At 37.0% G+C, this 15,854-nt stretch overlaps 1 protein-coding gene across 4 annotated transcripts in view; it reads right to left on the minus strand.

Moving 5' to 3' along the window:
- LOC131801359 (rap guanine nucleotide exchange factor 4-like) overlaps positions 1–15,854 on the minus strand; it is a 304,101-nt gene that overhangs the window by 62,555 nt on the left and 225,692 nt on the right. For 2 of the 4 annotated variants that reach the window (XM_059119932.1, XM_059119931.1), the window contains exon 5: positions 2,455–2,506. In XM_059119932.1, coding sequence (XP_058975915.1) covers positions 2,455–2,506 — 52 coding nt within the window. Of the gene's footprint in view, positions 1–2,454; positions 2,507–7,106; positions 7,765–15,854 lie in introns of those variants that run through there. The other 2 variants (XM_059119929.1, XM_059119930.1) reach the window with 2 other exon arrangements.

Below are 15,854 nucleotides of genomic sequence, written 5' to 3' on the forward strand. Positions count from 1 at the left end.
TGGGCCGTCATAATAGCCGATGGTCGCTCTCCGCTCGTATTAATCGACTGTGGCATCAGAACAAATGCCGAATATTATGGCGGAAATATTCTGGAGGGTGTATTAAAGCCTTGGGCACGCAAATATTTTGGCCGCAGAACTTGGACATTCCAACAGGACTCAGCACCATCGCACTCAGCACGCGCCACCCAAGAATGGTTACAAAATGAGGTTCCTCGCTTCATTTCCAGCGCGCAATGGCCACCAAAATCTCCGTATACCAATCCGTTGGACTATTCTCTGTCTGGAGTATTTTGGAAAGCAAGGTTGGCACTAAAAAGTACCAAAGTGTTGATCACCTCAAGCTTCGCGGGGAATGTGCTAAGATACTGCAGAGCAACGTTCGGACAGCGTGTGATGGTTTAATTTGCCGTTTGAAGGCCATAATTCGTGCAAAAGGTAACCAATTCGGACAAATCTAAACTTATTCTAAAATTTACTTATTAATTTGCCAACCGATATATACCCTCAGCCAATTTTCGATTATTTAAACATATTTTGACTTCTGTTATGATTAGGCAAATTATTGACCCTCTATGGACTATGTTCCGAAGGAATGGGCCAATATTGAGATAGGTACCAGAAGGAGTGGACCGATATATTAATATAAGTTATAATTATTCAAAATTTTGACCCTTTGTGGGGGAGGTGCCAGAAGGAGTGGACCGATATTGTCCATTTTTGCACCTGGTTTAGAACTGATTCAAATATGAGGATTTGCAAAGTTAGAGAAAAATTTAATTATCCTTTCTCTCTGTGCAGTAAAATATTTTCTTTGAAAATATCGACATTTTGTGGCAGAGGTACCAGAAGGACTAAATCGATATATCCCATTTTCAAAAAAGATCTTGTGTTGATAAAAATGTTAGGATGCGTGACTTTTGAAGAAAATCGGACTTTTATTTCACATTTTAAAACAGTTGTAATTATTCCAAATGTTGACCCCTTTGAGGAGGAAGTACTTGTTGGAGTGGAGCGATATTGTCCATTTTCGCACCTGACGCAGCACTAAAAGTTGGAACAAAATCGAATGACGCTTTCTCTTTCTATTCGGAAAATTTAAATTTTTTATTTCCTTGGAAATGTTGACCTTTTGTGGGTGAGGTACTAGAAGGAATAGACCGATGTTGCCTATCTCCGAACTTGATGTAAATTTGACAATAACATTACGATGTACCAAGTTTAGACCAATTCGGATACTCCCCTCGAGAGTTTTCGTACGCACCAGCCATACAGGCGGACGGACGGACATCGCTAGGTCGACTACAAATGTCCTAAAAGTGATTTGAGCCAAAGAGACCTAGTTTTTAGGATGAAACACGTATTTTTATAGCCATTATTTTTTATCCATTATTTTTGCAACAAATCGTCAATACACATTTTTTATTAAATTATATCACTTACATTTTTTTTTTTTGAAAATTTTTACATAATTTTGTGTGTCTTCCAAGTTCCGTCTGGTGACTTAAATACTTTCAGAAACTTGAATTATAAACATATATTTTTACCGCATTTGGACAACTGTCTCTGTGGCACATAACACCCATATATCGAACATTTAAATACATCATACACAATTACATATTTCTTTTTCTCAAGATCCGGTTTTGCCAATAGATAACTTCGTGAAAAACTGTTTGATGGAATTAATTACCAAGGTCGTTTGTTTTAGCATCCAGTCACCCACAGCTGCACAGTGGGAGGAAATTATGTTTATCTAGGAGATTAATTGAAATTTATTCTCAAATTCTAGTTTAAAAGTTTTATTTTTGTATATTTCTTGATTTCGATTAGGATACCATTTTCAGAAATAATTTGAAACTTTTTAGTTGTAATTCGTAAATCTTCATTTGTAATTGAAGAATTCTATTTGTAATTCAAAAAATAAGAAAATAATAAAAAAATAAATAAAATAAATTGTAATTCGAATTGTAATTTATTTTATTTGTAGTTCGAATTCTTCTGTTCCTAATTCGGCTATTTTTTTTTATTCCAATTATTTCGATTTATTTTATTTTTTTTTTTAATTTGCCAAAATCGTTCCCATTGGTAGAGGGTATTCAAAGTTCGGACCGGCCGAACTTACTGCTTTTTTACTTGTTTTCTTCCATTTACCCCACTGTGCATCAAACATAGCTTTTCTGCAAGATCATATTGCTTTCGTGCTGCACAAGTACCGGCTAATGATGGCGGCAATTCAATTGTAAATTTATGTTTTTTCCATTTTTTTATTTCACGAACAGACCAGTGCCATAAGCTTGATAGACAGACAAGTGTCCACATACATCTATTAATTGTTTTCATAAATATTTAGACATAAATATAAACATACACACGTACATATGTGTATACCAGTTGCATGTACGTGCTTCCACCATTCCGATATGTGATACTTTATTCGGTGGGGGTACTTACCATTTTTAAATTTACAACTGGTGATAATATCATTCATCAATTCCTTGTTTTTCTATAGAAAGAAGAAAAAGAAGAGACAAACAATGATGATTAGCAATATGAAAAGAAGTTGAAGAAAAACAAAAAAAAAAAAAAAAAACATAAAATGGAAATAGACATTATATGATTTATGGCGTTTAGCATTTCATTAATAAACTCAATAAGTGTGTGTTATTAGCAACAAAAACAACAGCAACAGGGTGTTGAATAATTGCAAAAACAACAGCAATGTTAATTAAAATTTATGAAAAAAAAAACTACAAAATTGTTTGCAAATATCTTCACCCAGATGTTGCTGCTGCTGTGTGTGTGTGTGTTTTCTCATAACATAACCGGAGAAATGACGGCTATGTAAACACTAGTCGAGTGGGAGTGGGAGAGAGAGAGAGAGCGATTAGAGAACGACTCCATCGTTGAATGAATAAACAAACAACTATTATTTCATTTTTTATTTATTTATCAAAAGAAAACATTAAAAGAAGCAATAAAGTGTTAAATCATAAATGAAAATATTTAAACAATCACTCCTGTTTCTATTTGTTTAGGGCATTATTAAATTGTTAATAGCCCATTAAAGAGTACACGCAGGCAAATTGAGGGAGAGAAATTCTGCCGACTCTTTTGGTGCTTAATTCTCATGGCAACAAACTATGGATCCTAAAATGGAAATAACTTCAATAAGATAAATATATATTTATATATAAATAAATAAGCAAATATTTATAATTCTTCTGGTACTATTCTATGGAATTGAGAGAAAAAACAAGTCAAATGGAATTGGTCGGTATTGCCGATAGCTGTATACCCTTAGCCAATGTTCGATTATTTAAATATATTTTTAATTCTGCTATGATTATTCAAATTGTTAAACCTCTATGGAGTGGGCTAAGAAGCATCGGACATAAATAAATATGATATAAATATTGTGGCGTGTCAGGTCTGAACTATACCGACTACTTTCCTCACTTTATATGAGATATGTGATAATTTTTAGAAAAAATTAATGTGCGTGAGTTACCATATATAGTCGACGGTAGCATTCTATTTCCTACTCCATCTAATACAGATAAAAATATTAGTATGGGCAAAATTACAAGAAAATCAAATATTTATATCCAATTTTATGGGAAATCATAAATTCTTTATATTTATCTCAGGTTTCTTGTTTCGCAAGTTATGACAGATAAAAATATTGAAAATTGTGACCCTTTGTGAGGGAGGTACCAGAAGAAGAAGTCCATGTTCACACCGGACCATGTGTTAATAAAAAAAATTTGATTTGTATAATTTGAAGTCAATCGGACCCGTACATCATATTTTATAATGGGGAGGTAGGAGGAGTGGGCCGATATTGTCCGTTTTTGCACTTAACCCAGCACTGATGAATATACTAGGACTCGCAAAGTAGGGACAAAATCGGTTCGTTCTTTCACTTTCTGGGCTTTAAATTATTTTCTTTGAAAATTTTGACATTTTGTGTGGGAGGTACCAGAAGAGGTAAACCGATATTGCCCATCTCCGAAATCTAACTAAATTTGACAATAATATTACAATGTACCAAGTGTTGATTAAATCGGATACTCCCTTCGAGAGTTATCGTGCGCATCAGCCGGCCAGACACCGGTAGATCGGGCCCTAATGTCCCGAAACGTATTTGGTCCAAAGAGACTTAGGGTCTGAAATCGTTATTTCGACGTTTTGGCCGTATCAAATGATATATACTGTTTCCAGCCGTAAGGCTGAGGGTATAAAAATCTAAATGGATACTACAACCTATGACAAAACAAAAAAAAAAAAAATTACTTATGCAGGTCCGCGTCTTCGTATAGCCCCTATATAGCGGAACTTCTCAATATTCGGTATTTTAAAGGACATTATATTATAGACGCTATAGTCCAGAATTGTTTCTTCTAGCAGAGCTTTTAAAATGGTTCTGATCTTAGTTTATGTGAGGAAGTGAAACACTAAATCTGATGAAACATATATGTGGGAGCTATAGCTATATCTAAACCGATTTCACCAAATTTGATGTACTTGCTTCTATGTTGAATTCCGTTGGAATTGCTAAATTTCAGGTCAATTGGACTGGTATTTGTAATTTAGTTCACAATTAAACCAAAATCTGATATGGGAGTTATATGTAAATTTGAACCGATTCTCATAAATTTCAATAGGCTTCGTCCTTGGGCAAAATAAATATGGTTTGGAAAATTTCATCTCAATTGGATAATAAATGCGATCTGCATTTTTTTTCACAAGAATACATGGACAGACTGATTGACATGCATAAATCGAGCCAGAAAGTGATTCTATGAAGATCCTCAAAGTATCTCTAGATCTATCACGCTTCCTTCTCCATGTTACAAACAAGGGCATAATACCCTTACCCTTATGTGGTGTAGGGTTTAAAGACAACATTCTACACCTCATCTTGATGTTGGATAATATTTAAAATCTTTCCCCCTGTCATTTTGCTCTATATTTCCCTTGGTGAGGGAAAAAGACTTCATGGAGCAGTCTTCTATGGTTTAGAGTCATAGGGATAGGTTTTCTGCAGAAAAGAAAACATTGAGAACTCGTTTATTCGAAATATGTCCTTGAATATTTCATCTCTTCTAACAAAGGCTTTTGAGGCTTTTGCTTTCTGCAGAAGATTTTGAAAGATCATCTTTTCCAAAGACGATCTTGAGAGGATATTTTTTTCCAAAGAACAATTTAAATGGGTCTTCAAGGTTAAAGAAACCAATTCATAAAAAAAATACTTTTCAGAGGCCTCTTATGCGAATGAAGGTCTTCTATTTGAAAGACAACATTGAGGCATAGGCCTCAAATATACATATGCAAATCACATATAAATCATTGTGTCATATTGCCCAATAGAATACCGTGAAAAAGCCAACTCCCTGTGAGTAATTCACCATCGCACCGAGATAAGATACCGAAGCAGAAAATATAAACAAACAAGTAAAACAGCAGTAAGTTCGGCCGGGCCGAAATTTGAATACCCTCCACCATTTGGAAAGAATTAGACAATTTTCAAAAAAATAAAATCCATTAAATTTTTTTTACATCTAGGTGGAAAGTGCCAATGTATGGGGGTATATATGATATTGTGGACCTATTAAGATAAATCTATGTCTGGGTGTAAAGTATTCACAAGGAACTCATTGTGTGGATTTTCAGATAATTCCGTTGAAAAATTTGGGTAAAATCATCAAAATGCCGAATATCGGGGGGTACAGTTATATGGAGGATATACGATATCGTGGACCTATATAAATAATTCCCTTTCAGGCGGTAAAGTGCTCACAAAGAACTCCTTGTGTGGATTTTCAGACAATACGATTTGAAAATGTGGCTAAAATCATCAAAATACCGAATATCGGGGGTACCGTTAGGTGTGTGCTACACAATATCATTAACCTATATAAAGAATTCTCTGTCGTGGGGTAAAGTGCTCACAAAAAACTCCTTGTGTACAATTTCCGTTGAAAAATGTGGGTAAAATCATCAAAATTCCTAATAACGGGGGTACCGTTTTATGGGGGATATACGATATCGTGAACCTATATAGACAATTCTGTGCTAAGGTATAAAGTACCCACATGGAACTCCTTGTGTGGATTTTCAGACAATTCCGTTGAAAAATGAGGGTAAAATCATCAAAATACCGAATATCGGAGGGTACCGTTATATGGGGGCTATACGATATCGTGGACCGATATAGATAATTCTCTTCCGAGGTATAAAGTACCCATAAGGAACTCCTTGTGTGGATTTTCAGACAATTCCGTTGAAAAATTTGGGTAAAATCATCAAAATACCGAATATCGGGGGGTACAGTTATATGGGGCATATACGATATCGTGGACCTATATAGACAATTCTTTTTCAGAGGGTAGAATACTCGCAAGGGACTCCTTTTGTGGAATTTCAGACACTTCAATTGAAAAGTGTGGCTAAAATCGTCAAAATACCGAATACCGGGGGGTACCGTTATATGGGGGCTATACGATATCGTGGACCTATATAGATAATTCTTTGCCGAGGTATAAAGGAACTCTTTGTGTGGATTTTCAGACAATTCCGTTGAAAAATGTGGGTAAAGTTATCAAAACACCGAATATCGGGGGGTACAGTTATAAGGAGGATATACGATATCGTAGACTTATATAGACAATTCTCTCTCAGGGGGTAAAGTATTCACAAGGAACTACTTGTGTGAATTTGCATACAATTCCATTGAAAAATGTGGCTAACATCTTCAAAATACCGAATATCGGAGGGTACCGTTATATGGGGGCTATACGATATAATGGACCGATATAGCCCATCTTCGAACTTGACCTGTCTGCAGACAAAAGAGAGATCTGTGCAAAATTTTACTTCCTATCTTAATTCGTTTAGACTGCAGCGTGATTATAAGAGACGGACGGACAGGGCTAAATCGTCTTAGAATTTTATGCTGATCAAGAATATATATACTTTGTTGGGTCTAAAATAATTATTTCGATGAGTTACAAACGTAATGACGAACTTAATATACCCTCCATACTATGTATGGTGGAGGGTATAAAAAAGAAACGTAAAAACAAAATTGACAAATATCATACATGATCACCAGGTTCAAAACACGATACGGGACGTATAAGGCGCCTGCGAGGAGTCTCACCGCGTCGATAATGATTCGATGACGGGCCACCATTGCGAAGCAAAACGGAAGAATTCAGCGTTAGAACGGAAGTAGCCATTGACGTCGTTGTTGGCTTTGATTTGGTATTACAACAACCATTCGCAACTAAGCCAATATTATTACATTTTATTGTATTATTATTATTGTTGTTGGTGTAGGGCGGAGGAGGAGCAGGAAGTGGGGGAATATGGTGATGACTATTATTGTAATGATGGTGATGATGATGTGGTGTGGGTAACGTGGCATAGGAGTTGGGATATTTATTCGTCATGGCACATTCACTGCCACTGATTTGAGACAGATTCTCCTGTGAATGTGGCCTTCTTTGGTATTTCAGCAGGACACACACATCGTCGTACGTGGAGGCCACAATGTGTTGGGACCATCGTTTCGTGGCCGACGAGGATGAGGATAATTTCGATGATGCAGCAGATCTTAACGATTCACTGGATATGGACGATGAATTGGAGGCCATAATTGGCCAAATTTGCCGGCTTCACTGGGTTACAACACAAACGATTTGCTCTTAACTTGGCTTTTTTAATTTCTTTATTATTATTTTTTGTTGTTGTTATTTTGCCTTGGGATATTATTTAACTTCATGGCTTCATTATGATATTTTTATTTTATTTTTTTTTTCAATTTTCTTTTTCACTTTTTTTCGGGGTTATTGATTTATTTTGGGGGGAATTTTAGTTGGTTTTCTTTATTTTATTTTTTTGGTATTTATTTCATTTTATTATTTCATTGCTTCTGGGAAGCTTTTAATGCATTCCGTTTCTCGGCGAATTGATGGATTACGGACCCGATAAACCGTATTCACTTCGCAACGAATATTACGACGACCGCAACAATTCCCAACAACCTCTGGCCATAACAGCTGTTTGCCTGCTACTACGGCCTCACTCGTGCCTTGGCGCATTGCAAAGTACACGCCGAAGCTAGCGTAACGCACACAGACGCCATACAAAAAGAAACGTCAAACAACAACAAAAGAAGTAACTAACAACAATAACTGATTAATACCGCCATCGCGAATGCCACCAACTCAACTGGTGTGTCTGCCGCTTTTTGACACTGCGAGCGTAATAAATGTTAATTTGTTTTCTTTTCTCCGATAAAAAAAAATGAACAAAAACAATAACAGCAACCCAACCTGCCATACACTGCTCGGCATAATTTTTATTTTGTTTAAAACATTAATGAATACAAGTATGGATGGGTATTGTCGCACGAAAGTACATATTTGTCTCTTGAGGCGTCCGGTTATCGCGAACAGGCAACCAGTTGGGGTGGCAGGGAGAGAGAGAGAGAAAGAAGGCAGCAATGAGAGTTATAACTGGGGAAACAATTGGCAATGTTTTTATACCCTACACCACAAAGTGGTCAGGGTATTATGTCTTTGTGCATTTGTTTGTAACAGGCAAAAGAAAATGAGATAGACCCATAGTTCCTTTTGATGATCTGAATATAATCACATTCTGAGTCGATTTATGCATGTCCGTCCGCCCGTCTGTCCATGTATTTTTGTAAACAAAGTACAGTTCGCATTTATTACCCTATCCAGATGAAATTTTGCACAAATCATTTGTTTGGCCCAAGGGCGAACCCTATTGAAGTTGGAGATAATCGGTCAAAATTTAGATGTAGCTCCCATATATAACTTTGTTCGATTTGCCATTTATTGTCCACCAAACGTGTAATATCAGCCCGAATAGTATGGAATTTTGCACGTACGATCAGATTGAACTTCAAAATAAGTATGCCATAAGTATTCCATTTGATCGAAATCGGTTCAGATATAGCTATAGCTCCGATATATATTGTTCATCCAACTTGTTATTTTTGTCCTCCGCAGCCGTAATATGCACTCTGTAACAACAATATTTGGTGAAATTTATCAAATACAGCTCAGAAATACATTTGCTAAATTTTATCGAGATCGGTTGAGATTTGGATATAGCTCCCATACATAACATCGTCCGATTTACCTTTGATTGTGCACCAAACGTCTAATATTTGCCCAAAATTGGATGAAATTTGGCACTTACGATCGAACTGAGTCTAGAAGCTAGTATTTCAAATTTGGTGAAGATCGGTTCAGATATAGCTATAGCTCCCAAATATACTCTTCAATCGATTTGTCATATTTGTTACCCACAGCCGTAATATGCGATATTCAGGGAAATATATCAAATACAGGTCAGAAATATCTCTGCTAAATTTTATCGAGATCGGTTCCGATTTGGATACAGCTCCCATATATATTTTTTCTTCGGCATACTTAGTTCTTTGAACTTTAAATTATAACTATAATCATAGCGTGTATGATTGAATTCTCCCATAAAATCTTTTAATTGTTATGCGGAGCTCTACTAAATTAACAAAGTGGTATAGGGTATGATAAGGTCGGCCCCGCCCGACTTTAAGACTTTCTTTACTGGTTTCTATTAATAGAAAGAAAATAAGAGGTCTTTTGGTTATAGAAGACCTTAAGGGAAGATCCAACAAATTGAAGAACTACCAGACACAATAGTCCAACGGATTGGTATCCGGAGATTTCGGTGGCCATTGTGCGCTGGAAATGAAGCGAGAAACCTCATTTTGTAACCATCTTGGGTGCCGGTGCTGAGTCTTGTTGGAATGTCCAAGGTCTGTGGCCAAAATGTTTGAGTGCTCAAGGCTTTAATACACCCTCCAAAATATTTTCGTGATAATATTCAGCATTAATTCTGATGCCACGGTCGATTAATACGAGCGGAGAGTGATCATCGGCTGTTATGGCGGCCCACACCATCACCTTGGCCGCCGCTTAAAATCTGGCCACCGGACGGTTCAGTTGACCTCTTTGACAAGTAAACACGATCATTTTGTTTGTTTAACTCTTTTAAGTCTATTTTCTTTCCGTTGCGGTGTAAGTTCTTACACTTTTTGGAATTTCAATGGCTTTACCCCGAGCTGATTTTTCAATATTTGCCGAATGGAATATTGCAATATATTCAGGTCACGAGCCATTTTTCCTCCACAGCGACGCGGGTTTCGATCAAGTCGCTTCTATACTTTTCGAACTATTTCTGCTGATTTTGCTGTTTTCTTCCGTTCACTTCCTTGACGTCGGGTTATGTACGGTAACGAGCGATGGTACGAGACACAAACGATTTATTCACATTTAAATGCTGGAGTGCTCTAACGAAAGGCACTTCTGGTTTTCCAACCAAATATAAAGAAATCTCACTATCACGCTTGATCGCGCCATCACGAATAACATTTTGCTCTGGAAAATTCTCACCAAAATGCCTTGGTACGCTTGTAAACAGTATAATCAGCTGTCACTGGAATACTTTTAACAGCTGTCGGAGGAGTGGCTTAGAAATGATAGCAGTCTGAAGTTGGTTGCAGTTGCAACATAAAATTCTATGTCGATTTAGCGATCCGTCCGTCCGCCTGTCCATCTGTGGAAATCACTCTAGCTTCCGAACGAATAAAGGCAGGTTGATAAAATTTTACTCAAATGTAGTATGTCTGCAGGAATTTTGGCAATGAAAATGGGTACCTCCCTATAATGGTACCTCCCGATATTCGGTATTTTGATGATTTTAGCGACATTATTCATTGGAAATGTTTCAAAATTGGTAATTAAAATTGGTAGTAGATGCTACAGCCTATGACAGAAAGTTGTCTGTGAAGGTTCACGTCTTCGTATATTCCCCATGTAACGGTATCTCCCGATATTTGGTATTTTGATGATTTTAGCGACAGTATTCACCGGAAATGTTTCAAAATTGGTAGTGGATACTACAGCCTATGACAGAAAATTGTTTGTGCAGGTTCACGTTTTGGTATAGCTCCCATATAATGGTACCTCCCTATATTCGGTATTTTGATGATTTTAGCTACATTTTTTACCGGAATTGTTTCTAATTTGATATTTGAAGTTCGTAATGGATACTACAGCCCCAGACAGAAAATTGTCTGGCAGGTTCACGTCTGTGTATAACCCCCATATAACGGTACCTCCCGACATTCGGTATTTTGATAATTTTAGCGACATTATTCTGCGAATTTGTTTTTCAAGTTTCGCATTCGAATATTGTGATGGCTTATGACAAAAGTCATAATATAACGGCTACATTCGGTATTTTTATAATTTTTTAACGGATTTACTGCTTACCTACTGTTATACGCTCAGCCATGTGGCTAGAGAGGGCATATATCATTTGATACGGCCAACAACGTGTCTTATCACAGAAAAAAAATTATCTCACAGAACAAGAAAGGATCATTCCATTTTGTTCAAAGTTTGCAAATCCCAATAGGTTAGATGTGAAAATGGACAATATAGACCGACTCCTTCTAGTACCTTCCTTAAAAAAGTGTCAACATTTTGAATAATCTCAACGCTTATAAAATATGAAATAAGAGTCCAGTTGTCTTTAAATTTCGCAAATCCGAAAGGCCTTTCACAGTATGGATCAAGATATTCCATAGAAAGGTTACCTCGAGACATTCTATTAAGAGATGACATTTTAGAGGTTTCCTACAGACAGAAGACGGTGTATAGGTCTTGAGTTCTTTTATTTTAAGAAGAGCTCTCAGAGCTTTTCTGTCGCTAGAAGAAATTTCAAAGTCTTCACAAAGGAGACATTTTAAGGGTCGTCTGTCTTTAACTTTTTCTATCATAGAAGAGCTTTTAAAATTCTTCATCATATAGAACTCCTGTGGGAGATTTTGTCTAAAAAGAGCTTTCACAAGCCTTCTGAGCTTTCACAAGCTCTATATAGAAAATCGTTAAAAAGAGATGTGTCTGCAGAAAAGATTTCAAAAAATCCATCTGCTTTTAAACGTATTCTGTTCGCTGAAGAGCTTTCATAGGCCTTCTTCCAGAAAGGTTGTGTGTCGCCATAAGGGCTTGTCAAAATTGATTTGGCTGTAGAAGAAATTTAAATGGGTTTCTTTATATGTAATGTCGTTCGAAAGTCTTCTGAGTTCTTCAATTTCAAGAAGAGCTTTCAAACTCTTCAGTCGCTAGAAGAACTTTCAAAAGATTTTTGATCTTCAGAAAGCTTACAAAGGTTTTCTGTTTTCAGAAAAAAAAAAACTTTCTTAGATCTTCCTTACATAAAGGTCCATTCAAAGATCTTCTGCATATTGAAGAGCTCTCAAAGGCTTTCAAAACTTTTAAAACTTTTAAAGCTATTCTGTCTTTATAAAAATATTTCAAATATCTATAGACGAGCTTTCAAAAGGTTATATGAATAGAATATAGCGTTTAAGTCTTCGCTATTCCAAGAATCGCTCTTAAAGCTCTTTGCGGTAATAGACGCCATTCAACGACTGCTATTGGCCCTCCATAATCTGTCAACTATTTCCCATTGTCGTTTTAATCAAGAAAGTGATAGTGCCAGTTTTCCCTTTTCGTCGTCTCCAATTATTCACTTAAAACTAGTTCTTATCGCTGCTGCTTCTGCCCCAACGACTATAAACCGCTAAGCGTTTTAAGTGAAACTCATTAGCAGATGATTTCAAATACGTGAGGATGAATGAATGTCTGAACGAATGAATATCTAATGGTGTCCATTAGCTGTAGCTATTTTAAGTACCTTGCAATTGCCGTTTATGTAAACTCGTTAGATTTTGTCGCTATGGTCTTGAAGCTTTCGTTTTGAGAAAATATCGAAAGTGAAATGGGGGTAGGTATGAAAGTGAAGGTTATGGCGACCAGTTGAGGTGGGTTAGTAGGGGCCTTTATGTTGTCAATGCGAATAATCCGTTGTAAAGTGGATCGAGCCATGCCCAACTGCTGAGAACGGCGTTTTTGGGATGTTCTTGGGGACCTCTCAACACTAGCTCGTACGGCAGCGATATTTTCGGCCTATCGCCTTGGTCGATTTTTTTATGGCCTCTTCGGATTAGAGAGAGCCATACCAGTCGAAAATTTTTCGTATAAACGCTTAATGGTGTTCTTAGAAGGCGCACTTCTCTCATTTTTTAATGTTTTAAAGGCACGTGGAGTTTTCACAATTGACTTCTTCTATTTCTAGAGCGCTCGCGTGACGTGTATTGGTTCATGGTAAAAATCTGCTTGGACTGACGCTTCAAACGCGGTATGTCATTAAGCGATGTGACATCTTTGTCAAAAGTTATGGCGTTGCCAGATGGGTCCGTCGAATATGGGCAACCCTGTATCATAAAAATAGTAGGATATGTGAAATTTGAAGACAATCGGACTCTTACATCATATTTTTCAAGATTTATGATTATTCAAAATTTTGTGGGAGAGGCACTTGCTGGAGTGGACCAATATTATCCGTTTTGACACGAGACCTAGAACTGTCGCAAATATTAGGATTTGCGAAATTGGAGAAAAATTAGATTATTGCTTCCCTTTCTGTGCAGAAAATATTTATTTTTGAAAATTTCGACCATTTGTGGGGGAGGTACCAGAAGGAGTGGACCGATTTTGCCTATCTCAACACCATATATTAGGTTAATATAAATATTGGGATGTGTGAAATTTGAAGAAAATCGGACTCTTACATCATATTTTTAAGAGTTATAATTATTCAAAATTTTGACCATTTGTGGGGGAGGTACTTGATGGAGTTGGCCGATATTATCCATTTTTACACCTGACCTAGCACTGACGCAAATATTAGGATTTGCAAAGTTGAAGCAAAATCGGACTATGATTTCCCAAATTTGGCCCAAAGAGACCTAGGGTCTAAAACCGTTATTTCGACTAGGCACGTTTTGACAGTATCAAATTGTATATACCCTCGGTAGCCATATGGCTGAGGGTATAAATATCAGTTCTGGAAACGATGTCTAGATTGGCTTGCATCCATGGAACGTCTTCGGGAGCCAGTTTATTTGTTGTTGTTGTTGTAGCAGTTTTACACGTTCTGTTGTTTTTTCCGACTAATCCGGTTCTTCCTCAATGTCCAGGTTTAGGAATTCTGCTACCTTTATGGGCTGTAGCCATAGATCCTCTGGACGGAGTTGGGTAGGTTTGGCAGGACAATTAAACAAGTGCAGCGTGTTGTGCGGGCCTGTATCGCACGCTGGGCAGACGTTCCGCACATCCTCATGTATACATGTTCGTGAGTTTATTTGTTAATGACCTCTAGCAGACACTTGGAAAGGCTTCTAGATAAAAAATGCCACCATAAGGGCTACTACAAGCTGTATATTTATATTTACAGGATTTCTAGCTATTGGTGACCTCAGAAGAGTTTAATCTTAAAAACAATTTCAAAGTGCCCTCTACCGGCATTCTCAAAAATATTTTCAATTTACCCAGAAGAGTAAATCTCATGGTTGTACCCCTCGCCTTGAATTCTCTTTAGTTCTTGGATGAAAGGCCCTTTTAGAAGGGCCCATCAATCTATCCACATAGGGTAGCCACTTCCTCTTTTATCTCCGCACATGTTACATACATATGTATGTACTTGCTTTCCGGGAGAAACATTGTAGCTATTATTGGTCTAGTGTTGATGTTGTTGTCGTTCTGCTCACATTTCCAATTCATTTCGTTTTCTTCATACCAATAACAACAACAACAACAACGAAAAACAAGTATCTACTCAACAAGTAACCGGCAAGTATCGTCGTCGTCGATGTTGATGTCGCTGTTGCTTTTGCTGCTCCGTCATTCATAGAAGCATTGAAACTATTGCCGTTGCCTTGCCGGCCCGAGGCCTTATCAGTAGCAAATACTTGACGTTGTGTCGTTGCTATTCCATGCCAGCCAGCTACGCGGTCGTACATGGGCATGGTTGGAACATAGCTGTGTGACGCAGTCATTGAAAGATATCAACGGGGCATGTTGACAATGGCAGAAGCGATGGCTGGAGTTGAGGATTATTTATTTTGGATTTTATTTGTTGTTTTGACATTAGTTGTTGTTGTTGTTGTTTTTGTTGCTGTAATTGTCTTTAAACGAAATCCATCAACATGCCATCAACGTAAAATGGTTTCCATTACAATTGTATCGCACGGATGGATGAATGGATCAAGCGGCACTACGACTACCACTTCCTACACTCACGCACACGTACCTACACTCCAAATTTGATTGATTGAAGTGGGGGAAGTCTGGTGGGAGATCAATATTTATTTCGAATCTCTCACGATGGAGAGGGAATGAATTGTAGTTTTTTTTAGCTTAAAACAAATACCCTGAGGTCATGTCACTGATCTACAGAGCCACTTGTGTGTACGAGCATAATTACACGAATTTTGACTGCTACTGTAAGCGATAAGTAATTTCAAGTGGTTGATGTCGATGTCTATTGGATCCGGTTTATTATCTTTTGAACAAGTATTGTTTGGGGTTGAAAACATATGATTTCGAGGAAGATTAGTCCGTGAGTTTTTGTAGACCTAGAAGGAAGATATTTTATGCGTGGAAGAGAAAGAAGACCCAGACCCAAAGGTTTTCCGTAGAAAGATGTCCATAAGACCTTATCAACGGTAGAACAGCTTTTCCAGGTGTTTTGTCTTTAAATGAGCTTTGTTAGATCCTTTGTCTCTATAAAGCTTTCTAAATGTTTTCACTTCTAGAAGTGTTTAAAAAATGTTATTGTCTTTAAACCTTCTTTCCTGGGTCTTGTGTCTATAGAAGTGCTTTCAAAAAAAAAGTATTTATTTCTAGAATAATTTTATAAGA

This window comes from Musca domestica, unplaced genomic scaffold, assembly GCF_030504385.1.
Source record: "Musca domestica strain aabys unplaced genomic scaffold, Musca_domestica.polishedcontigs.V.1.1 16, whole genome shotgun sequence".
NCBI lineage: Eukaryota > Metazoa > Arthropoda > Insecta > Diptera > Muscidae > Musca > Musca domestica.